Raw genomic sequence first — 23287 nt, 5'->3', positions numbered from 1 at the left:
GCTAATTCTTCTTCATAGACTTAAAAATTCACCAACAATTTGCCAATAGTTGGTAACACAAACCTTATCTCATGAGGTTTGTCTCAATCTGACAGGGAAAAATCCATCAGCTCAAAAGAGACACCCACAAACAATAATCATACATTACATAGATAATCTACTCATTACAGCGCCAACAAACAAAAAAATACAAAAGAGTCATGACAGCATAATTACAGAACTTCAAAACACAAGATTAGAAGTCTCTACATCAAAAGTCCAAAAAAATCTCACCACAGAAATACTTAAAATTAAAAATCATAAAACAAACAAGCCACAAATATAAAACTCAAAAACAATGTTAACAATTTAAAAGAAATCAATTAGATCAGGCCAATTTTAGAGATCACTAATGATAAACTTACACCACTTTTCAACTTATTAAAAAGAAGCTACAACATCAAATCTCCCAGAACCCTCACACCTAAAGGCCAAAATGCCCTTAAGAAAATTACTAAAGCCCTTCAGCAAAAACAAGCACAACAATGTGCAATGCCACAACATGAACAAAATGTACAAAATGTACAAAAATTTTTGTAATGTACAAAATCACGAATGGGATGGGACTGCTTTGGAATGCATCTTGAGCTGTTTATTTCCCAGCATCAGCCTCATTCCATGGTGATGACAATGGGAAGCTGCCAGCAGCTCACATCCCCAGCAGCAGACCAAGAACTTAATGCTACAACTCACTTTAAAAATTTTTTGACCAATCTCACAAAGCAAAAGCGCATTGACAGTAGTTCTATCCAACCACTATAAGCACAGGTACCTTTGGTTAAAACAATGCTTGCTTATTTAAAATACAATACCTGCTTGGAAGCCTTAAAACACAACACACAGAGCTCCATTATTAAGCTTAAAACTTCCTAATATCTCACTAGATATACTTTTCTGTAGCTTAGGGAGTTATTCAAGACAAGTGTTAATCCCTTTGGTTTTATTTGTCCTTACTTTGAAGATAAGTTGGGAAATTATCATTTATTATTATTCACTTATTTATAGTTTATTATTTATTTAAATGTCTATTCTATATATATATTAATAATAGCATTTATTTATTTATTTATTTATTTATTTATTTATTCTTTTTTTTCCTACTTTTTGTCCTCAGTTTTCTCCCAAAGTTTTTCCCAAATTATCTCCAAATTAACAACCACTGTTCTATTTGTCCTTACTTCTTACACCTCACATAACTTTTCTGCTGACAAACCTTTTGGCTACTGCTTAGCTCTAAATTGTTCTGTTGTCATGTCTGGAGGTGAGGAGATGAGTGTTGGGGACTAGCAGTCCCAGTGTGTGGGAAATGGGTTAGAAAAATCTATAGAAAATTTATAATATAGAAAAATTTCAATATAGAATAGAATAGAATAGAATAGAATAGAATAGAATAGAATAGAATAGAATATAGATAGATAGATAGATAGATAGATAGATAGATAGATAGATAGATAGATAGATATAGATACAGATATAGATTAGATATAGGTTAGATATAGATACAGATATATAGATACAGATATAGATATAGATATATGGATAGATAGACAGATAGATCTTGATATATTTATATATTTATATACAGATGTATAAGTAGATATAGATAGGGATAGAGATAGATAGAGATAGTGATATAGAGATATATAGAGATATAGATATATAGAGATGCAGATATAGATAGATATAGATACAGATTTAGATAAATATAGATAGATATAGATATAGATATAGATATAGATATAGATATAGATATAGATATAGATATAGATATAGATATAGATATAGATAGATATATAGATTTTTATATAGATGTAGACAGATAGATATAGGTACAGATACAGATACAGATACAGATATAGATACAGAAATAGATATAGATATAGATATAGATATAGATACAGATATAGATATGTAGATAGATATAGGTACAGATACAGATATAGATATATACATATAGATATATGTATGTATAATCTATATAATATAGAAAATTTATAGCAGTTCTGCTGTCTCTAAGACCTGCCTTTTGCAGCTTTCCCAAACCCCGTGACTCTAGCGATTCCCCCACTCACCGAGGCCGAGGAACATCCCGAAGCCGGCTCCCAGGAAGGCTTTCCTGCAGCGGTACTGGTCGGGCCGGCTCCAGAGGAAGCGGCTGCACGGGCCGGGCAGGACCGAGAGCACCACTCGCTTCAGGGCTGGGAGGGGACACAGGTGTCAGCCCTGCCCTGCCACTGCCCTGCCGGGGACAGGAGAGGTGGCGGAGCTCACTCGTGTTGGGAGGTTTCCGAGCACGGGATTCTGCTCCAGAATCGATGCCCAGGGGATGCTCCGATGGAGAGGGAACACGCTCGGGTGTTTCGAACACCACCACCTCCTGCAGCTCCCTGTCACTGCTCGCAGCTTCATCCTCGTAGTCAAAGTCGGGTCTGCAGGTGGGGAGAGGAGTGTTGGGAAGCAGCAGTCCAGGTGAGTGGGAAATGGATTTATAGAAAATTTTATAGAAAATTTATAGTATAGAAAAAAATTTAATATAGAATATATATGTGTATATATGTATATATATGTGTATATATAGATATGTGTGTGTGTATATATATATATATGTATATATATATATGTATATATATGTATGTATATGTATATATATGTATGTATGTATATATGTATATATTCATGTATGTATGTATGTATGTGTATATATATCATATAAAATAACTATTTAAAATATTTATAGTATATATATATATACTTTATAGAAAATTTTATAGAAAATTTATAGTATAGAAAAAAAATTAATATAGAATATATATGTGTATATATGTGTATATATATGTATGTATGTATATATGTATATATGCATGTATGTATGTGTATATATATCATATAAAATAACTATTGTAAATATTTATAGTATATATATGTATAATATATATAATATAGAAAAATTATAATATAGTAGAAAGTTTTATAGAAAATCTATAATCTAGAAAAAATTAAATATAGAACGTATATATATGTATATATAAAATATATCGAAAATTCAAAATATAGAAATAGACTATAGAAAATTCTATAGAAAATTTATAATCTAGAAAAAAATTAAATATAGAATATATGTATAATACAAAAAATTTATAATATAGAATTATAGGAAATTTTATTAAAATATTATATAGAAAAATTAATATGGAATATATATAATACAGAAAATTTATAATGTAGAAATAGAATATACAAATTTTTATCCAAAACTTTAACAAAGAAAAATTAATATAGAGTATATACAATGTATATAAATATATATAATATAGAATTTCATAATATAAAAATATAGAACATTTTATTAAAAAATTTAATATAGAAGATATAGGTATATATATGTATACATAATATAGAAAATTTACAATATAGAAGTAAAGTATAGAAAATTTTATCAAAAAATTCTATAGAAAATTATGTACAGAAAAATTTTAATTTTTTAAAATTATAGAACATTTTATATATATTTATAGAAAATTTATAGACTTTTTAAATAGAAAATTATATATAGAAAATTTTAGCAGGTTTTTTAATTATAGAAAATTTCACAGACATTTATAGAAAATCTATAGAAAAATTTTAATAGACAATTTAATAGAAATTTATAGAAAATTAATAAAGTTTTATACATATAGCATTCTTTACATTTATTTTAAATACTGAAAATTCATAAAGTTTAGAACAGATAGAAAATATTTAAAGTTTAAATTTAATAGCAAATTTTTAAAGTTTGACAGAAGGTTCAGAGAGTGTGTATTTGTATGTAAACTTTGAGATAAGAAATGTTGATTTAGAAATTTTATAGGACAGACATTGTTGAGAGAGAAATGGAACTAGAAACAGGTTTTAAAGGATGATTTTCCAAATAAGACTAGATACTTTAGAGAAATAAAAGAATGAAAGATGCATTGTAGTAGGACCCAGGAGGGGTAATTTTAGATGATTCATTGTAAGTTATTTATAGTATGGTGTGGTTAAAGCTAATAGACTAAGAAACACTTATAGTGTATTGTAATTCGGATTGTGATTGTAATTATAACATCTGTATGGTCTCACCCTTCTCATGAGACTGAAAATAAAAGTTTTGAAAACACCTCTCAGTTGCCCCATCTCTGTTTGAAAAATGTATAATCCAACACCAGTGCTGGAAGGGAAGGAGGACACTGCCATCCCCACAGGCAGCCTGTCACTGTAATATTTTCTGGAAAAATCCTTTTGTCAGGATTTGTCTCCTGGGAAACTGAGAAGCCTCAGAAAAAAAGGAAAACAATATTATCTCATTTGCTTCTCCTGTGTTTTGCTGCTTTGGAATGAGATTGTTTATCCAACAGGTGATTTTTTATGTGAATTGTTTTGACTTAATGACCAATCACCGTCAAGCTGTGTTGGGACTCTGGAAGGAGTCACAAGTTTTCTTTTAGCCTTCTGTAAGTATCCTTTCTCTATTCTTTAGTTTAATTTAGTATTCTTTAATATAATATAGTATCATAAAATAATAAATTAGCCTTCTGAGAACATGGAGTCAGATTCATCATTCCTCCCTTCATCAGGGGTCTCAGAAAATACCACAGCAGCCCTCACCTGGAGAGCAGCCCCTCACTCTCCTCCTCCTCCTCCTCCAGCTGCTCCTGCAGCCTCCTGGATGTTCTGGAGGGGAACGTCCAGCTGCTGATGATGTCCTTGATGCGCTGCAGCAGCTGCTGCCCTCGCTCCCTGCTCCGCTGTCTCCTCACCACTGGAGATGCGTCCTCCACAGCGGCCTGCTCTGCTGTCTCCTCCTCACTCGAGTCCCTGTGGGGGCACAGAGGGCAGGGCTGAGCTGCAGCCCCCCCTCTCACACCCCCTGCAGCCCCCCAGGCTCGGGTGGGCTCCCAGCACCCCTCTGCTCACAGCTCCTCATCCCCAGAGTCCGGGTAGCTCAGAGGGGCCATGCACACGGAGCAGATGTTGTTCAGGGTTTTGTAGCAGTCGCTGCAAAACAACCCTGTGGAAAATGGGGATGTCAGGGTGGAATTTTCTGGGGAAGGGGTCCCCAGGCTGTGGGGGCTCCTACCTTTGCAGTTGGGTGTGATGCAGGCAGTGAAATCTGGCCGCTCTGCCATCCCACAGGTCAGGCAGTGTTTGCGCTGGATGCCCGCGCGGCGAGCGAGGCGAGCAAGGAGAGGGAACCTGCAAGCACGTGGGGCAATGCCATCCCAGAGGTCCTTGCCACAGACCCCCAGGGATGACGCTGCCCCTTTTGCATCTCCTGGAAGAGGTTACCTGGAGATGAGGATAAGGAAGAGCCTGCTCTTCCCGGTACCGGCCAAGTGCTTCGTGCCCCCTCGGCTCAGGGCAAACACCGCCCATTCCCGCCGTGCCCGGATGATGTTGTGGAGGAAGGCCAGGCGCTCCTGGCATGGAGGGGATGGGGTGAGGGCAGCTAGTAGCTCAGGGAGTGTAGAGGGACACACACATGAGCACAGGGGGCTTCTCACCATCTCACGGGATGGGAAGTACCAGGCACACACCGCCCGGCGCAGGCGTGCCATGTAGGAACCGAAGACGGCGATGAAGAGCCAGATACCGTACAGGATTCCTGGTGGGAAGAAAACGAGTTAAGTGGGGAGGGCACCCCCCTACACCCCCCCACTCACCTGGGTCGTTGAGGATGCAGTGGCCTTGGTCTGCACACCTATGGTGATGTAGGTGGCATGGTCGGGCTCCACGGGCTGGATGAGGCAGACCTGGGACAGCACTGAGACCTCGCCCTCCTGCAGCGTGTTGAAGGCAGAGACCAGGTCCTTGTAGATCTCACTGGTGTAGCCCGTCCCGTTGACGCTGATGGTCATGGTCGATGGCGCTGTGGGCGAGCAGTTCAGACCTGGGGCCATCCCACAGCCCTGACCCTCAGCCAGCAGAGCACCCAAGGGTGCTGCTCACCCCTGGCAATGATCTCCGCGCTCAGCTGGTGCCGGAACAGGTCAAGGAGCCAGAAGATGCTGTAATCAGCCAGGATGATGCTGAGCCCCAACAGCGTGTGGCGCAGGAACCCAAAGAGCTGAATCCCATACTGGCTTCGCTCAGTCTTTGACAGCCACAGCGCACCTGCACGGCCACGGGAGCACCGTGAGGCCATGACGGGGGGCTCAGGTTGGGCTGGGGGACACCCTCGAGGGTGGGACTGACCTGGGGGGATGTAGCGGCCCCTCTCCCGCCCCGACAGAGGCAGCACGGTGGGTTTGCCCTGCTCTGCACACCGCAGGTCCATCTCCACAAAGCGCCGCGTGATGTAAACGTTGTCAAAGGTGTCGTCCCGCAGGTAGCGGCGCCGGTACTTAACCGCGCTGGGGGCACGGGGGGGACGCTGAGCACCTCCACACCAGGTCCCCATCCCCGTGGGTCATCACCAGGGCACTACTCACCGGTACCACAAGAAGAGGACGGCCAAGAAGGAGATGTAGGAGAAGAGCTCCAGGAAGCGGTGGTAGGGCTCCATGTGGTGCTGCACGGCCTCCATGATATCGGCAGACACCTCCCCCAGGCTCTTGCTGGCGTTGAGGTTGACGCTGAAGTGGTGCATGATCGTGATGTTGAACTCAAACTCGGCACGGACACGGTTCAGGGCGTCCGTGATGGCTGCAGAGGGGACGAGAGGTGCTGTGCATTGCAGCCGGATCCAGAAGAGGGGCGCAGAAAAGGACCCATGCAGTGGATTTGGTTTGCTAATTTGAGATTTTGTTAATTTTGAGATTTTTTTGGTTAATGTGCTAAAGAGTGTGGTGGCTAATAACTTACTTATTTCTTGTTGTGAGGTAGGATTAGGAGAAAGGCAAAGTAGGTTTAAAACTTTAAAAGGGTATAAAGAAAAATGTATTAATAGTAACTTAAAGAAAGAGTATGAATTAGAATAGATAATATAATAAGAAATAGAACAAAACTTTTAGAATACTCTTCTTCTTATAACCTTTTTTTCTTGCTGATAATGTAAAGAAATAAAATTTTAGTTAGTTTACTACGTTTTTAATAGTTTTTTTTTGTTTATTTAGGGAGAGTGGTTTAAAGTTTTGTATCACTTCCACAGATGTCTGGCATGTAAAACAATAACAACTCCCGACCCCCACATGGCACTGGATACTCACGGGTTGCAAGGTTGGTCCGGATGAACTTCTGGATGTACTTTGGGATGGTGCAGAACATGAATGAAACTGCAGAGAGGGTGGAATCTCTGTAGGGCTGGGCCCCCATGATGGGGACACATCTGCCCCATCAAGCCCATTAGCCCCCCGTGGCAGAGGGACAGGGACTCACGAGTGCTGATCATGCCGCAGAGGGCCTTGAAGGTGATGACAATGTAGCAGATGTGGAAGAGGAGGGGCAGGGCACGCTCACACCTGTCCTTGGCCTTGTCTATGTAGCGATAGCAGCTCGTCTTGGGATCCCCCAGCTCGCGGTTGCAGATGTTCCCAGCCCTCGCCAGCCACATCCAAACGTTGCGCAGGGACCGGGCTGTGGGCAGGGAGGGGGCATTGCAGACAGGGATGTTCTGAGAGGAGGGTAAGGGGGTGCTGGGGCTGGGGACACCCCCAGGGGTCCAACACTCACCAACGTGTCTGGTGGAGTCTGTGATGGAGCGGATGAATTTACGGACACGGTCACCCAGCACCTTGGCATTCTGGCCAATCTCCTTGATTTTCCTCTGCAAGTCTGCAGAGAGAGGGGACACCTGAGCATACCCCAGAGAGTGAGGGTAGCCTGAGGCTGTCTGTTCTCCCCAGGAAGGGCCCCTCCAGTCCCTCCACCTTTCCCCAGCCCCCTGCTCACTCAGCAGTGGCTCCTTGGCACGTTGCAGCCGCTCGGCCGTCTGGTTTTGGGCCAGCTCAGCCCCACACGACAGCGCCTTGGCGAGCTGGGAGACGTTGTGCATGAGATTGGTGCCAGGGCCTTGCACGGTCAGGCACAGCGCCAACATCATGACCATCATCTTCCCCTCCTCTGCAAAGACAGAGCAAGAATCAGTCTCATAATCTGACAGGGGAAAATCAATCAATCTCATAATCTGACAGGCAAGAACCAGTCGCATAATCTGACAGCAAAAAAACAGTCTCATAATCTGACAGGGCAAGAATCAGTCTCATAATTTGAGACGGAAAAATCAATCATTCTCATAATCTGACTGGCAAGAATCAGTCTCATAATCTGACATGAAAAAATCAATCAGTCTCATAATCTGACAGGGAAAAATCTGGCTCATAATAATCTGACAGGCAAGAATCAACCTCATAATCTGACAGGGAAAAATCAGTCTCATAATCTGAGAGGGAAAAATCAATCAATCTCATAATCTGAGAGGGAAGAATCAATCTCATAATCTGACAGCAAAGAACCAGTCTCATAATCTAACAGGGAAAAATCCGTCTCATAATTTGACAGTGAAGAATCAATCTCATAATCTGATAGCAAAGAATCAATCTCATAATTTGACAGGGAAAAATCAGTCAGTCTCATAATCTGAAGGTTGTGAATTCCATCCTCACACAGGGCACTGCTAATGTTGGTTATCTAACTTCTTTTTTTTTTTTTTTTCTGTTAGAGTTGGGATTGAAAGTGCTCAATATGGTATTTCGTGTCTGGATTTAGATGTTTATTATTTTTTATCTATATTACAGTTTTATAAACTGTGAGTTCTACAGTATTTACTAATAAATTACAAAATGGTTTTGTATCAATTTTTACAAGGTCTTTAAAGGAAAAAGTATCTAATTAAGAAATGACACTTAAATTATTTTTATTTTTAACTCAATAACTAATCATTTGTTTTTTGCAATGTGGACCTTTTAAAGTTCAATTATAAAATACTACTTAGACTTATGAAGAAGAACGTGAAGAAGGATTAGCTACTGTCTTAAATGACTATCTTAATTTTATGTATATTACTATATTTAAAACTTTAAATTCAGCTTTCTGCTAGGTGATATTACACACTTATTTCAACTACACATTTATAATTTTATTATTAATCTGCTACATATAACTAATCTGCTGTATATAAATTATAATCTTGTCATTAATCTCTTGCATATAACTAATCTGCTATATATCATTTATAATCTTATTATTAATCTGTTATATATAACTAATCTGCTATATATAATTTATAATCTTGTTATTAATCTTGTTATATATAAATAATGTGTTATATATAACTTATAATTTTATTATGAATCTATTCTATATAACTAATCTGCTAAGTATAATCAATAATCTTATTAATCTGTTATGTATAAATAATGTGTTATATATAATTTATAATTTAATTATTAATCTCTTCTATATAACTAATCTGCTATATAGGATTTATACTCTTATTAATAATCTGTTATATATAACTCATCTGTTATATGGAATTTATAATATTATTATTAATCTTCTATATATAACATAATCTTATTCATATGATACATATAACTAATCTGCTAAATATAATTTATAATCTTATTATTAATCCATTATTAATTAATTTTGGAAAATTTTTTATGGGTTTAGATCAAATGTGGTGTTCTCTTGAGGGTCTGCGGTTTTTACCCCAGAAAATTTAAATTTTTTAGTATCTAGGGCTCTAACACATTCCTGGTGCTCAGCCAGGAGCTGGCATCCCCTGGCACCCCATGGTTGCTCACTGGTGAAGAAGTGTGGCAGTGCCAGCAGCACGATCATCCGCGTCTTCATGGAGAAGGCCATGCCCAGGCCCATCCCCGCACCCATGAAGACGGTGACGCTCAGGCAGTACCAGACATTGTGGCCCTGCACCAGCAGCACCAGGGCCCCATAAATGCTGGCCAGCAGCAGGCCCAGCGTGAGGCCGCCCAGGCTGCGGGCAAACTCCTGGGCCTTGCTGGGCTCCTGCGGCCTGCGCTTGGCCCCGGCCCGCGGGGCCTGGTCCTTGCGCAGGCCCCGCCGGGCCCGCAGGGCTCTGCCCAGACCCGACACCAGCCTCATGCCGAGGCTGCTGCTGCTCCCTCCAGCTTTGTCTGGGTGGGAGAACAGCAGAGTGAGCGAGAGGTTTCCAGGGTGCTGCTGCACCGTTGCAGGTCCTGCCTGACGGTTTCCGTTGAGTTTGAAACCCCTCGGCAGTTTCAGTTGAGCTCTGCTGCACTGGGTTCGTTGGACTCTGTGAGCTCCTCAGGGAGGGAAATAAATGCAGGGGTTTGTCAGGAAAATTAATCCACAAACACCAGAGGTCTATGTCCAAAAAGGAGACAGAGGAGTCCTCTAACTTTATTCAAACAAAGGGAGAGGCCATGAGGTATTCCCCTGGGTCTCAAACTTTTGGGGTCGCAGTCTCCTTTTTATCCTAATTTCTCTCTCTCTTCCCATTTCTGAGGTACATGAGAGGTAGACTTCCCGATACCAAAGATTCCCCTCTAATGTATAACCCTCAGTTTTGATTTTTAATTTCTTATGGAAGTTAGCCTCATGCTGAGGCTGCTGCTGCTCCCTCCAGCTTTGTCTGGGTGGGAGAACGGCAGAGTGAGCGAGAGGTTTCCAGGGTGCTGCTGCACCGTTGCAGGTCCTGCCTGACGGTTTCCGTTGAGTTTGAAACCCCTCGGCAGTTTCAGTTGAGCTCTGCTGCACTGGGTTCGTTGGACTCTGTGAGCTCCTCAGGGAGGGAAATAAATGCAGGGGTTTGTCAGGAAAATTAATCCACAAACACCAGAGGTCTATGTCCAAAAAGGAGACAGAGGAGTCCTCTAACTTTATTCAAACAAAGGGAGAGGCCATGAGGTATTCCCCTGGGTCTCAAACTTTTGGGGTCGCAGTCTCCTTTTTATCCTAATTTCTCTCTCTCTTTTCCCATTTCTGAGGTACATGAGAGGTACAGACTTCCCAAAATACCCAATACCAAAGATTCCTCTCTAATGTATAATCCTCAGTTTTAATTTTTAATTTCTTATGGAAGTTAGCCTCATGCTGAGGCTGCTGCTGCTCCCTCCAGCTTTGTCTGGGTGGGAGAACGGCAGAGTGAGCGAGAGGTTTCCAGGGTGCTGCTGCACCTTTGCAGGTCCTGCCTGACGGTTTCCATTGAGTTTGGAACCCCTGGGCAGTTTGGAACCCGAGCTCTGCTGCATGGGTGACTTGGAAAGCAAGACTCTCTGAGTTCCTCAGGGAGGGAAATGAATACAGGACCTTGTCAGGAAAATTAATCCACAAACCCCATAATCAGAGGTTTCTGCCCAAAAAGGAGACAGAGGAGTCCTTTTACTTTGTTTAAATAAAGGGAGAGGTCACAGAGCATTCCCTTGGGGTGTCTCCAATTTTTGGACTAAGCAGCCTCCTTTTTATCCTAATTTCTCTCTCTTTTTTCCCATTTCTGAGGTATTTGAGAGGTACAGACTTCCCAGAACACCTGATACCAAAGATTCCCCTCTAATGTATAACCCAAACTCCAGCTTGGGACTCTATACTAGGAAAGCTTTTAACACGGATTTTCACACCCTGAACTCTTGCCTTCCAACTGATGTATTCACGCAATGAACAACCTTACAGCAACCCACAGCTGTTCGTGTCTCTTTGAATATGCCAGACCCAGTAAAAGCTCACCACCCTGATGTTCATCTTCCCAACAGAGAAATTCTGTATAATTACGTGTCAGTAATTGCAGGTTTAATAAGCCTCAGAAGTTGTAGAGAGAAGAAACTCCAGCCAATAAATCAGTGGGGACCAGAGCCCATGGGACACTGGAGACACAAATCAGGGACATTTGGCCACACAACCACAAGATGGAGAGGAAAAAACAAGGCCAGCCATCAGCCAAAAGGGCAAAGTGGCTAATTGCAGCAGGGGAAGATCACAACCACTGAGTCAAGAAACCCACTGACCCAAAAGGAGAACACTGGTACTCCTCCACCCTAATTAGCATGAGAAGCAAGAGACTCATTCAACCAATAGAAGAGAAAATACTAATTAATACTAATTAATGAGGAACTGTGTGACTTGCAGACCATGAATGTTTAATACTTGTTTGCTAAATGTCATAGTTGAGACAGAGACAACACAAAGCAAGACACTCCATTTTCAGAGGGCTTCAAACCTGGTTTTATTCTAGCATGCATGCTTTTTATACATTCTTTCAAAACCCATAAATTTACACTTTACTCATTGGTCAGGAAAGACAAACAAAGTGCTCACTGGAACAGGCAGTTGCAGGTTTCTCTTATTTATCCTTTTTTCTTGGTTTCTATGTCAACGACTTTGGTAGAAAATTCTTTCAGGGGTAAACACGGATCCTCTTCTCAAACTCCTCTCTGGCTCACAGAAATCACTCTAAAACCTCTTCCACATAGAAACAGTGAACAGTTTGCTCATTTGGGGTTGCATTGGGGATTGACCCCCGCACAGAACTGAAGATCAATCAAATCCCTTGGCTCTGGCTGGGATTGGCCTCTCGCACACCAGGGGGAGGAACCCATTTCAGGAGAACATTTTGGTGACCCAGATGGGCCACAAAGCCTTGCTTGGATCATCTTCCTGCTCCCAGAAATGCAGAATGGGATGGAGCAGGGCTCCTGTGGTGGGGTGGTAGCTCGTGTCTTGCTCGTGGTGTCACAGACTCCAGGCTCCTGCAGGACAGCAGCAATGCAGGCTGCAGCCCCATGCATGGCATGAAATGGGCTCTGGGTAGTGCATCTGCCACGGGGTTGAAAGAGGATATAGGGAAGATGGAAATGGGGGTCTTCTGTATGTAAAATCTGACACACAGAAGAAGGAAACTAACATCTGTTTCTTTGCTTTAAATAGTCCTTTATGTGGACGGTAGTGTTTCATAATAAAGTCAAAGTTTTCTCTGTGGAAAAAGAGGGGGAAGAAAGCTTAAAATGAAGCAACTTCCCTTGACAAAGACCAGTCACCAAGAAGAAAAAAAATAAAAAGACCTGACCTTTTCCTCATTTTTCTTCGTTTCCTTATTTATATCTGGTTTTAAAAAGTTGAAGGTGGGGCTGTGTGGTGTCTGGGTTGAGAGGGTGGGGATCTCTGCTGTCTGGGATGATGAAGGTGGGGGTCTCTGCTGTCTGGGATGATGAAGGTGGGGGTCTCTGCTGCACGAGGAGATAAAGGCAGGGCTGGTGACACTGGGGGATGTGGGGGTCTCTCCTGCCCCGGGGGATGGAGGCAGGGGGCTCTGCCATTCGGGGTGATGAAGGTGGGGGTTTTCAGTGCACACGATGATGAAGGAGGGGTCTCCAGGGCATGACATGATGAAGATGGGTGCCTCTGCTCTCCGGGGTGGTGAACGTGGGGGTCTCCACTCTACGGGATGATGAGGGCAGGGGTCTCGGGATGGGGAAGGCTCCCACCCCATCACCACCACCGCCTTGCCAGCCACCCCCAGCCCCTCCCGGCTCACACAGACCCACCCCCGCTCCGCCCCGGCCTGGGCGGTGCCGGGGGAGCGGAACGGGGCCACGGCGCTGGCAGGGAAGTTCCGCCCCCGGGCCGGGCCGGGCCGGGCGGGGTCGGTGCCGGTGCTGGTGCCGGGGCCATGCGCGACGGGAACCGGCGGGGGCGGCCGCGGCGGGGCAGCGCGACCCGGAGCGGCCATGGGGGCGATGGGGCCGCGGCTGCTGCTGGCCGCGGGGCTGCTGCTCGCCGCTGGCACCGGGAGAGCTGCAGGTCAGCGGGGAACCGGGGTCCCGAGCGGGATCGGGGGGGTCGGTGGGGTGCGCGGCTCGACCCCGGTCGGGGCATCGCGGGGATATCCGGGAGGACCAGGATGGGATCGGGAGTTGTAGCCCCGCTGGAAGCTCGTTGCCACCTCCTAAGGATGTCCGGGGTGTCCTCCCGGTACGCTCGGTGCGCCCCCCGGTACGCTCGGTGCGCCCCCCGGGATGCGCGGTGCCCCCTCCCCGGGATGCTCGGTGCTGGTCCCCCGGTACCCCGGTTCTGTCCCCGGCGCTCCCCGGGCTGGTGTGGCCGTGCGGAGCGGGGTTTGCTGCGTTCTCCAAACCCCTTCCCGTACCCCGGGGCCCTGGGCGGGCAGGGGTTCCCCAAAAGCTGACGGGAAGGGTGGTCTGAGTCAGCCCAGCCGAGCTCCCAGCCCTGCCCAGTCTCTGTGCTGGTTGTACTGGGCAGCCGGCCGAGGTGATGCAAGGCTTGGCCGAGGAGCCCATCCCGTCCTCCTGCAGCCCCCAAACAGGGGGGTTCCCCCCAGGCTGTGCTGGGAGCCGTGCTGTGAATGTGGGGGTGCCTGTCACTGCTTCCCACCTGTCCTGGGGGGCTGTGGGGGTGATGGCTGGGGGAGCTGTAATGCCTGAGTGACCAGAGTTGGATGGGAGACCAGGAGGGTCCAGGGTGCAGGCTGGGGGTCCAGGGTGTGCTGGGTGACCTTGGGGCTCTGGGTTGTGATGAGTGACCGTGGGGGTGTGGGCTGTGCTGGGTATCCTTGAAGGTCTGGGCTGTGCTGGGTGACACAGTGGTGAGCACCCTGTGCAGGTGACACAGTGGTGAGGGCCCTGTGCAGGTGACAGCTCGCAGCAGCAGCAGCACAGTGAGGAATCAGGACACTCCTGGTCAGTGACCCCGCGGGTGCTGTGGGATAACCGGACACTCAGCTTGGCTGAAGCCACCCAGGTGAGCCCCCACCCACATTCCTGGGGTCCCCCACACTTGTGGCAGTGCCTGCACCCTGCCACCTCCCCTTGCCCTCTTCTCACTGCAGGACATGTCCTGGTGCCACATCCCCAACACCCAGAAGCAGTGGGGAAGGGGGCCCCCAGCAAATCCCCCTTCCCCTCCTGATGCTGGGAGGGACACTTCTGGGTCGGGGTCCGCACCGGGTGGGGCGGAAGGGCCCGGCCCACCATAGGGAGTCTCTCCGGTGTTTCCGCAGCGCTGCACCGGGCAGGAAGAGCGGGAGGAACGGGGTGGGGGCCCCGCTCGGTCCAACCCCCCCCTTTCCCCGACACAATGAGGCCGGGAGGGAGGGACGCTTCCTGCGGGGAGGGCAGGGCATCCCTTCCGACCGCTCCCTCCGGGCACGCGGCAGGGCCGGGCGGGTCGCGGTGCCTCTGGGGGTGCGTGGGGAGGGGGCAGCTTGGCTCAGGGGGTACCCCATTAACCTCGGCCTGTGCCAGGGGGGGTTCCCCGCCCGTCTGACAGTCCTGCTGGAGCTGGAGGGAGTGCGGCTGCTGCTGGAGCTGGAGCAGAACTGGTGAGTCTGTGGTTCTGGGGGCAGCAGCGGGGCATGGGATGGAGTTCCTGGACCTGTGGAGGGGTGGGGGTCCTGCTGGGACCCTGGGGCTCTGCCTCTGTCCATGGTGCACTTAGAGTGGGGGTCCCTTATTCCCTGTCTCCATCCATGCATAGATGGGGTGGGGGCCCCAGGGTGCACCCACAGCAGGGACATGGGAGGTGCTGAGTCCTCCCTTCCTGCCGGGGCGTGCTCAGGGCAGGGTGAGCTGGGGGTTCCTGCTGTGGGTGACACGAGTCTCTGGCAGGGAGCTGGTGCAGGGCACTGGGGCGCTGCTCTATTACCTGCCTGATGGCACACGGGTGATCCAGGAGCCCAGAGAGCAGGTATGGCCTCCAGCATGGCTGTCACCTGTGCTGTCCCCAAGCTGGGGGCTGTCACACCCCTGTCCCCCCAGCCTGGGATGGATCCTGAGCCCGCTTCTCTGCTGCAGGAGCACTGCTGCTACCAGGGGACAGTGCAGGGCTTCCCTGGCTCCTGGGCCAACCTCTGTGCCTGTGCTGGACTCAGGTGAGCCCCCAAGCCCAGTGGTCCATGAACCCACTCCCACTGTGCTGATGGTGGGATGGGCTCCATATCCCAGCTCCTCTGTCCTTCCCCAGTGGCCGCCTCTGGCTGTCGGACACCAGGAGCTACACACTGGAGCCAGACAGCAGCAGCCCAGGGCAGCACTTGGCATCCCGGCTTCGGCTGGAGCCACAGAGCTGCAGGCAGGGCTCCCAGCCTGGGGCAGAGGCAACAGAGCCCCCCTGGCCACAGAGGGTAGGTCACCCAGGGGTCTTGCCCCACAGAGAGTTGGTGTATCAGCACTCTGACCCCTCTCTGTCCCCAGGGCAAGCGGGCAGCGGCAGAGCAGCGCTTTGTGGAGCTGGTGATGGTGGTGGACCACGCTGCGGTGAGTGCTGGGCAGTGTCCCCACAGCAGGGGCTGCCCTTCCCACAGCCACCCCTCTGACCCCTCTCCCTGTTTCCCCAGTTCCAGAATTACCCCAGCCTACAACGTGTTCACACCCGGACCCTGGAAATTGCCAACCAGGTGGATGTGGTGAGTCATGGTTGTGTCTGTCCATGCCAGCCCTGTGCCCAGCTGTGCCCTTGGCCCTGCAGTGCTGGGGGGGCTCTGACCCCTCTGTGCCCCCCAGTTCTTCCGCCCGCTGGGAGTGCGGGTGGCCCTGCTGGCCGTGGAGGTCTGGAGCGAGGGTGACAAGATCGCGGTGGGCGGCAGCGCCCGGGCCGTGCTGGAGCGGTTCCTGCGCTGGCGCCGCGAGGAGCTGCTGCCCCAGCTGCCCCACGACAATGCCCAGCTCCTGACGTGAGTGGGGGACAGGGTGGGGACAGGGGGACGAGGCCATGGCAGTCCCCCAACCCACTGTGCTCTGTCCCCAGGGGTGCCCACTTCGATGATGTCTCCGTGGGGATGTCGACTCAAGCTTCCATGTGTTCCCCCACGCGCTCCGGGGGGGTCAGCATGGTCAGTACCTCTGTCCCCCCACCCCATTCTCCCACCAGCTGCCCTCCCTGACCCTGCTGTCCCACAGGATCACTCTGTCAGCGTCCTCGTCGTGGCCTCCACTGTGGCCCATCAGCTGGGGCACAACCTGGGCATGCGCCACGACAGCGCCGGGCGCCTCTGCGACTGCGGCGACCTCCGGCACGACCGCGGCTGCATCATGGCACCACCCACAGGGTGAGGGCAGCGGGCAGCCCTTCGGGGAGCTGGGGCCAAGCCCCTTCCTCACCTCACCTCACAGGCCCTTCCTGCCTCTGCAGGTTGACACCTGGCTTGAGCTTCAGCAACTGCAGCCGGCAGGACCTGGAGCGCAGCCTGCAGCAGGGCCAGGGCTGGTGCCTGTCCAATGTCCCCGAGCCCCAGGTCCTGACCGGGAGCCCCACCTGCGGGAATCGCTTCGTAGAGCTGGGCGAGGAATGCGACTGCGGCCTCAGCGTGGTACGGGGGGCTCTGGGTAGGCCTGAAGCCCTGAAGCCACCCCATTTCTCCATGGCTTTGCCCTGGGGTGTCTGGGGCTGGCAGGGTGGTTTCCAGTGCCCAGTGCTGGGTGCTGGTGGCACGCACTGACTGCAGCCTCCCCGCCTCAGGAGTGCACCGATCCTTGCTGCAACAGCAGTTCCTGCCAGCTGATGCCAGGGGCTGCGTGTGCCACCGAGGATGCCTGCTGTGAGGACTGCCAGGTGTGTGGGGATGGGCACCCATGCCATGGGCACACCAGCCACTCTCCGTGGTGGGCGAGTCCCCCACCTACCTCATTTATCTGACCATGTCCCCCCACTCACCCCATTTATCTGACCATGTCCCCCTACTCACCCTGTTTATCTGACCATGTCCCCTCACTCACCCCCTTTATCTGACTATGTTCCCCACTCACCATGTTTATCTGACTGTGTCCCCCCCACTCACCCCATTTCTCTGACCATGTCCCCCCACTCACCCAGTTTATCTGACATGTCCACCCTTTATCTGACTGTCCCCCTATCACCGTTTATCTGCCATTCCCTACTCACCTGTTTATCTACATGTCCCCCACTCACCCCTTTATCTATGTTCCATCACATGTTATCTGACTGTTCCCCCACTCCCTTTCTCTGACATGTCCCCCCACCATTTATCTGACCATGTCCCCTCACTCACCCCGTTTATCTGACCCTGTCCCCACATTCACCCCGTTTTTCTGACCATGTCCCCCCACAGCTGCGCCGTGCTGGCCACGTGTGTCGGGAGCCGCTGGGCGAGTGTGACCTGCCCGAGTTCTGTGACGGGGTCTCACGGCGCTGCCCCCCTGACACGTTCCTGCAGGACGGGCAGCCCTGTGCCAGTGGGCGGGCACGCTGCTACAGCGGGGCCTGTGCCACCTACGAGGGGCAGTGCCAGCAGCTGCTGGGGCCAGGTAGGTAGAGCAGGGCCGGGGTGGGGTGCTGGCAGCTAGGTAGGGGTGCTGAGGGTCTCTGCCCCTGCTGCAGGTGCCAGTCCTGTCTCCAGCTCCTGCATGGCAGCCCTGAACACCAGAGGGGATGAACGTGGGCACTGTGGGCAGCTCCCCAACGGCTCCTATGTCACTTGCACCCAGCAGTGAGTGAGGTCCCTGTCCTTCTCCATGTCCTCTTGCCATGCCCCCTGCCCTGACCCCTCTGTCCCTGCAGGGACACCAGCTGTGGGATGCTGCAGTGCCAGCGCGGCAGCTCCCGTGGGAACAGCCCAGAAGGGTCCTGCCAGGGCACCACCCTGCCCGGGGATGAGGATGTGACAGATGCAGCCATGGTGCTGCCTGGCACCACCTGTGGCCCTGGGAAGGTGAGCAGTGGGGTGACAGGGAAGGGAGCAGGGGGAGTCTCACAGTGCTGACACCCCATGCCCCACAGATGTGCCTCCAGCACCGGTGCCAGGACATCTCCGTGCTGGGTGACCAGCAGTGCCAGAGCAAATGCCATGGGCACGGGGTGAGTGCGGGGCTGGGGAGCGGCTGTGGGCAGTGGGGAGCTGCCCCTCAGGGGCTGAGCTGAGCCAGTGTCACCCACCCAGGTGTGCAACAACCACGGGCACTGCCACTGTGAGCGGGGCTGGGCCCCCCCAAGCTGTGACAGCCCCGGCGTGGGGGGCAGCGAAGACAGCGGCCCTGCTGGCCTTGAGCGAGGTGAGGGACAAGGGCAGCGCAGAGAATGAGGCTTTGTGTGGTGCCAGGGAGGGTGCTGGGCACGGCGGGGGCTGACGTGCTGCTCTCCCGCAGGGGGAAGCGCCCTGCCCACGGCCCTGCTGCTGAGCGCGCTGCTGGGGCTGGCGCTGGCACTGGGGCTGTGCCGTGCCCGCCGTGCCGGCCTGCACAAGCGCCTCTGCCAGCTTGGGAAAGGCACCTCCTGCCAGTACAGGTACCGGGGATAGGGGGGCACGTCGGGGGTGTGTGGGGGGCACGTGGGTGTTGGCACACTCGGCTCTGCATGCGTGTGCCGAGGCACACTGGTGGCACAAGGCTGCCACGCTCACCTCTGCATGCGTGTGCCGTGACACACAGGTGACACAGTCACTTCTACGTGTGTGTTGTGACACGCAGGTGGCACACATCCCTCTCTGCATGCGTGTGCTGTGTCATGCAGATGGCACGCTGGCCCCTGCATGCGTGTGCCAAGGCACGCAGGTGGCACACAACACCTCTGCACGCGTTCGCCGTGGCGCATCAGCGGCCTGCTCGACTCTGCTCACGCGTGCTGCGACACACAGGTGGCACTCCCACCTCTGCATGTGGCACGCAGGTGGCACGCTCAATCCTGCATGCGTGTGCCCTGGCATGTGAGCACACACGCACACGTGTCCCCCGTGGTGGCCGCCCGAGCGCGGTGTACACGTGTCCCCACCATCCATGTGTGTGTTTGTGCGTCCCCAGCGCAGGTCACAGCCCCGTCACCCCACGTCCCCGCGGCTCCTCTCGCCCCCCAGCCTTGGGCTGAGCCCCCCACTCTTCTCCCCACAGTGCTGAGACCCGGGTGCGGTTCCTGGGTCCCGGAGCCGCAGACGGCTGGAGCGGGTAACGTCACCGCCGGCGCCCGGGCGTGGGGCTGTCCCCGAGCCGTCCTGCTTCGCAAGGCCTCCGGTGCTGCGCTCTTCCCCTGGCAGTGCCCGTGGGGTGCGGGGCAGCCCCGGGGTGCGGGGTGTCGCATCTTCCGGCGCCGAGGGGTTCGTTTCTCTTGGGCTTCTGCTGGTGTCGGTGTCGCTCGGTGGCCGTGCGGGGTCCCCCAAACGCCCAGAGCGAGCAGGGTCTCATCCTGGGTTTTCCCTGCAGGATCTCACAGCCAGAGCCCACGTCAGGCAGCAGCCAAGGTCCCCCTGCACGTCCCCGGCCCCCGCAGTGGCGGCAGGCCACGGAGCTGCAGGTCATGCATGGCAGCAAGGTGAGGATGGGGGTAGCAGGTGCCCAGTTCTCTTCAGTCCTGGGGTGCCAGCTCACAGCATCCCACGTGTGGGGGTATCCCACTCCTTGGCACACAGAGCAGCCTGGCACGGCCACTTGGCACAGCTGGGATTGGAGCCCGTCCCAGCCAGGGCTGTGCACTGAGTGAGGGGGGGTCTCTGTCTCTGCCTGGCGGGAGGGGGGTCTCCGCATGCTGCATGGCTTGCCCCCCCTCTCCCTCTCTTCACAGCCGGCTGCCCTCGGCTCAGCCCGGCCTGATCCGCCCTCCCGGCCTCTCCCGCCGGACCCTGTGCCCAAGGTAATGCCCGGGCAGGGCGGGGGGCACCCCCCAGCCCACCCCGGACCCGCTGCATGTCTGGCTGCGCTCCAGCTCTCAGGGACCTGTGTGACACGGCTGTCCCCAAACCTCTCCAGCCCAGCGGGACGCTGGTTCCCGCGCTCCCCCACTTGTCCCCCGCTGTCACACTGTCCCTCTCTCTCTGCCCAGGCCCCCCCCTCGGACAGGCCGCCCCCCCCCACACGCCCGCTGCCCGCAGACCCTGTGCTGCTGAGCGCTCAGGTAACGCAGCAGCACCTGCGTGTGGGGCAGGAGGCCATTCCCACCCCCTAAGAGCCCGTCGGGGGGTCAGCCCCTTACCGAGCTTTGACCCTCCTCATGGCCTTGCAGCCCTCAGGTCCAGCCAAGCCGCCCCCACCACAGCGGCCGCTGCCCTCGGACCCCCCGGGCCCTTCGGTGTCCCACAGTGAGAGCCCCCCTGGGCACCCCTATGTCACCGTGATTCCTGCCAGGTGAGCACAGGACGGCTGGGAGCTCCTGGAGGTGTGAGGGGGTGATATGGGGTGTGAGGGGGCGATGTGGGAGTGTGAGGGAGCCATGGGGAGTGTGAGGGAGCGTCGGGGGTTGTGAGGGAGCTCAAGGTGCTGTGAGGGGACAATGCAGGGTGTGAGGGAGCGATGGGGCGTGTGAGGGGGCAATGGGGGGTGTGAGGGAGCAATGCGGGGTGTGAGGGGGCCATGGGGAGTGTGAGGGAGCTCCAGGGGATGTGAGGGGGCGATGCGGGGTGTGAGGGGGCCATGCGGGATGTGAGGGGGTGATGCGGGGTACCAGGATGGGGGCCTGCAGTGGCCTGAGGGGAGTGCGGGTGGGGGAGAGGGGGTAGCCAGGAGAAATGAGGGGCCAGAACAGGGCGGGAGAGGAGAAAGGAGAGGGTCGAGGTGGGGATGCAGAGCGGAGGACGGGGGGAGCTGCACGGGAATTGTGCGGACCCCACCCTCACCCCAGCGCCCTCCCTTCTCCTGCCAGGCCCGCGCCGGCGCCGCCAGAGGCCTGAGCCGCGGGCAGGGAATGCGCAGCGCTGGATCCGCGGGGAAGGCCGAACCCCGCCGGGCCCCGCCGCCCGCTCTTTCTCCCGCCACGTCAATAAACGGGCTGTGAGCCGCCTCTGCGCTGCCTCCGCCGCACCGGCACCGGGGCACCGCGGCAGGGGGGAGCGGGGCGGAACTACAACTCCCGGCAGGCCCCGCGCCGGAACCGGGGCTCCCGAGCGCCTGCGGCCCCTGGCGGGGACTGCGCGCAGCTGCAGCGGGGGCGGTGCCGGGGGCCACGTGGGCACGGGCGGGGACACGGGGGGACACACGCGAGTGGGCACGTGTGTGTGTGTGACAGAGCTATTCTGTGGGCATACGAGTGTGTGAGAGCTGCCCGGTGGGCACACGAGTGTGCGAGAGCTGCTCTGTGGGCACACGAGTGTGTGAGAGCTGCCGTTGGGCACACGCGTGTGTGTGAGGTGCCCGGTGGGCACACGAGTGTGTGAGAGCTGCTCTGTGGGCACACGAGTGTGTGAGAGCTGCTCTTCGGGGACACGAGTATGTGAGAGCTGCCCGATGGGCACACGAGCATATGAGAGCTGCCCGGTGGGCACAGGAGTGTGTGAGAGCTGCTGTTTGTACACACGAGTGTGTGAGAGCTGCTCTGTGTGCACATGAGGCTGTGACAGCTGTTCCTTGTGTACACAAGTGTGTGAGAGCTGCCCAGTGGGGACACAAGTGTGTAAGGGCTGCTCTTTGGGCACACGAGTGTGTGAGAACTCTGTGGGTATACGAGAGTGTGAGAGCTGTTCCATGGGCACACAAGTGTGTGTAAGCTGCCCGGTGAGCACACAAGTGTGTGAGAGCTGCTCCGTGGGCACACAAGTGTGCCAGAGCTGTACTTCGGGCACACGAGAGTGCCAGAGCTGCCCGGTGGGCAGGAACACAGATGGGCAGGAGCTGCCATATATAGGGGCACACGTGTGTGCAAGAGCTGCTTAGTCTGTGTGGGCACAGATTTGGGTATGTAAGAGCTGCTTTAGGGGCACAGGTGTGTGTGTGTTTGTGTGTGTAAGAGCTGCTTCATGGGGCACAGATGTGTGTAAGAGCTGCCTGGCAGACAGAAATGTGTGAGTGTGAAAGCCACTGTGTGTGCATGGTGACACAAGTCACACCTGGTCACACAAGGGGCTGCCACAAACACACACCTATGTGCAGGAGCTGCCCTGTGGGCACACTCATGGGCACACACATGTGCAGGAGCTGCCTTGCAGGCACGAACACGCATCAGGAGGAGCTGCTGCACACTCATGGGCACATGTGTGTGTAAGAACTGCGCTATGGGTCTGACACATGTGTGTGCAGGCGCTGCACTGTGTGCTCACCATGTGTGTGCAGGGCAGGGACCCATACCTGAACAGGCACAGGTGTGCAAGAGCTGCTCTGGGTGGGCACAGATGTGGCAGGAACATGTGTGAGTGTGAGCATGTTGGGCCCACACGTGTGCAAGAGCTGCTTGGTGGGCAGGGACATGGGTGTCACACCTGAGCAGGGGCTGTCACACTTGAGCACACGTGTGTGCAGGAGCTGCTCTGAGGACACAAACACACACAGGTGTGCAAGAGCTGCCCTACAGGCTTGGTTACAGGTGTCGCACCTGAGCAGGAGCTGGCACACATGAGTACACGTGTGTGCAGACACACGCAAGTGTGCAAGAGCTGACCTATAGGTTTGGTCACAGGTGTCACACATGGAGG

At 52.3% G+C, this 23287-nt stretch overlaps 2 protein-coding genes across 6 annotated transcripts; one reads left to right on the top strand and one right to left on the bottom strand.

Moving 5' to 3' along the window:
* Nucleotides 1–83: 83 nt before the first annotated feature.
* DCST2 (DC-STAMP domain containing 2) lies at nt 84–13660 on the bottom strand. The gene is made up of 18 exons (XM_064732294.1): nt 13438–13660; nt 9741–10091; nt 7885–8055; nt 7666–7767; nt 7372–7569; nt 7203–7268; nt 6486–6699; nt 6250–6407; nt 6004–6168; nt 5756–5923; nt 5559–5659; nt 5344–5474; nt 5135–5250; nt 4972–5065; nt 4663–4872; nt 2311–2468; nt 2112–2237; nt 84–88 (listed from the first exon to the last, which is right to left on the bottom strand). The coding sequence occupies exons 1-18, from the start codon at nt 13658–13660 to the stop codon at nt 84–86; spliced, it is 2757 nt and encodes a 918-aa protein (XP_064588364.1).
* Nucleotides 13511–21663, top strand: ADAM15 (ADAM metallopeptidase domain 15). 5 transcript variants are annotated; one of them, XM_064732710.1, is made up of 25 exons: nt 13511–13731; nt 14579–14688; nt 15192–15268; nt 15555–15633; nt 15741–15817; nt 15910–16069; nt 16140–16202; nt 16283–16351; nt 16449–16618; nt 16693–16777; nt 16845–16993; nt 17077–17254; nt 17404–17496; nt 18014–18209; nt 18283–18391; nt 18463–18613; nt 18682–18759; nt 18842–18953; nt 19047–19185; nt 19785–19838; nt 20094–20202; nt 20452–20520; nt 20710–20781; nt 20890–21011; nt 21526–21663. In XM_064732710.1, the coding sequence occupies exons 1-25, from the start codon at nt 13659–13661 to the stop codon at nt 21551–21553; spliced, it is 2622 nt and encodes an 873-aa protein (XP_064588780.1). In that variant the 5' UTR covers nt 13511–13658; the 3' UTR covers nt 21554–21663. The 5 variants fall into 5 exon arrangements, with proteins under 5 accessions (XP_064588780.1, XP_064588781.1, XP_064588782.1 ...); XM_064732711.1 differs by lacking the exon at nt 19785–19838 and having other exon boundaries at nt 13512–13731; XM_064732712.1 differs by lacking the exons at nt 19785–19838; nt 20452–20520 and having other exon boundaries at nt 13512–13731.
* Nucleotides 21664–23287: the final 1624 nt, after the last annotated feature.

Source organism: Zonotrichia leucophrys, chromosome 25 (assembly GCF_028769735.1).
Source record: "Zonotrichia leucophrys gambelii isolate GWCS_2022_RI chromosome 25, RI_Zleu_2.0, whole genome shotgun sequence".
In the NCBI taxonomy this organism is placed as follows: Eukaryota; Metazoa; Chordata; class Aves; order Passeriformes; family Passerellidae; genus Zonotrichia; species Zonotrichia leucophrys.
The sequence above is the reverse complement of the archived record's forward strand: the minus strand, read 5'-3'. Positions and strand labels throughout refer to the sequence as shown.

What these genes read in the sequence shown, in the direction of transcription:
- ADAM15 (XM_064732710.1), top strand. Translation starts at nt 13,659, where the DNA reads ATGGGGGCGATGGGGCCGCGGCTGCTGCTGGCCGCGGGGCTGCTGCTC. An exon ending in GACAATGCCCAGCTCCTGAC is followed by an intron (nt 16,619 to 16,692) that starts GTGAGTGGGGGA and finishes CTCTGTCCCCAG; the next exon opens with GGGTGCCCACTTCGATGATG. An exon ending in GCCGCAGACGGCTGGAGCGG is followed by an intron (nt 19,839 to 20,093) that starts GTAACGTCACCG and finishes TTTTCCCTGCAG; the next exon opens with GATCTCACAGCCAGAGCCCA.
- DCST2 (XM_064732294.1), bottom strand. Translation starts at nt 13,660, where the DNA reads ATGGCCGCTCCGGGTCGCGCTGCCCCGCCGCGGCCGCCCCCGCCGGTT. An exon ending in ACTTCCCATCCCGTGAGATG is followed by an intron (nt 5,475 to 5,558) that starts GTGAGAAGCCCC and finishes CCTCCATGCCAG; the next exon opens with GAGCGCCTGGCCTTCCTCCA. An exon ending in GACTCTGGGGATGAGGAGCT is followed by an intron (nt 4,873 to 4,971) that starts GTGAGCAGAGGG and finishes GTGCCCCCACAG; the next exon opens with GGACTCGAGTGAGGAGGAGA.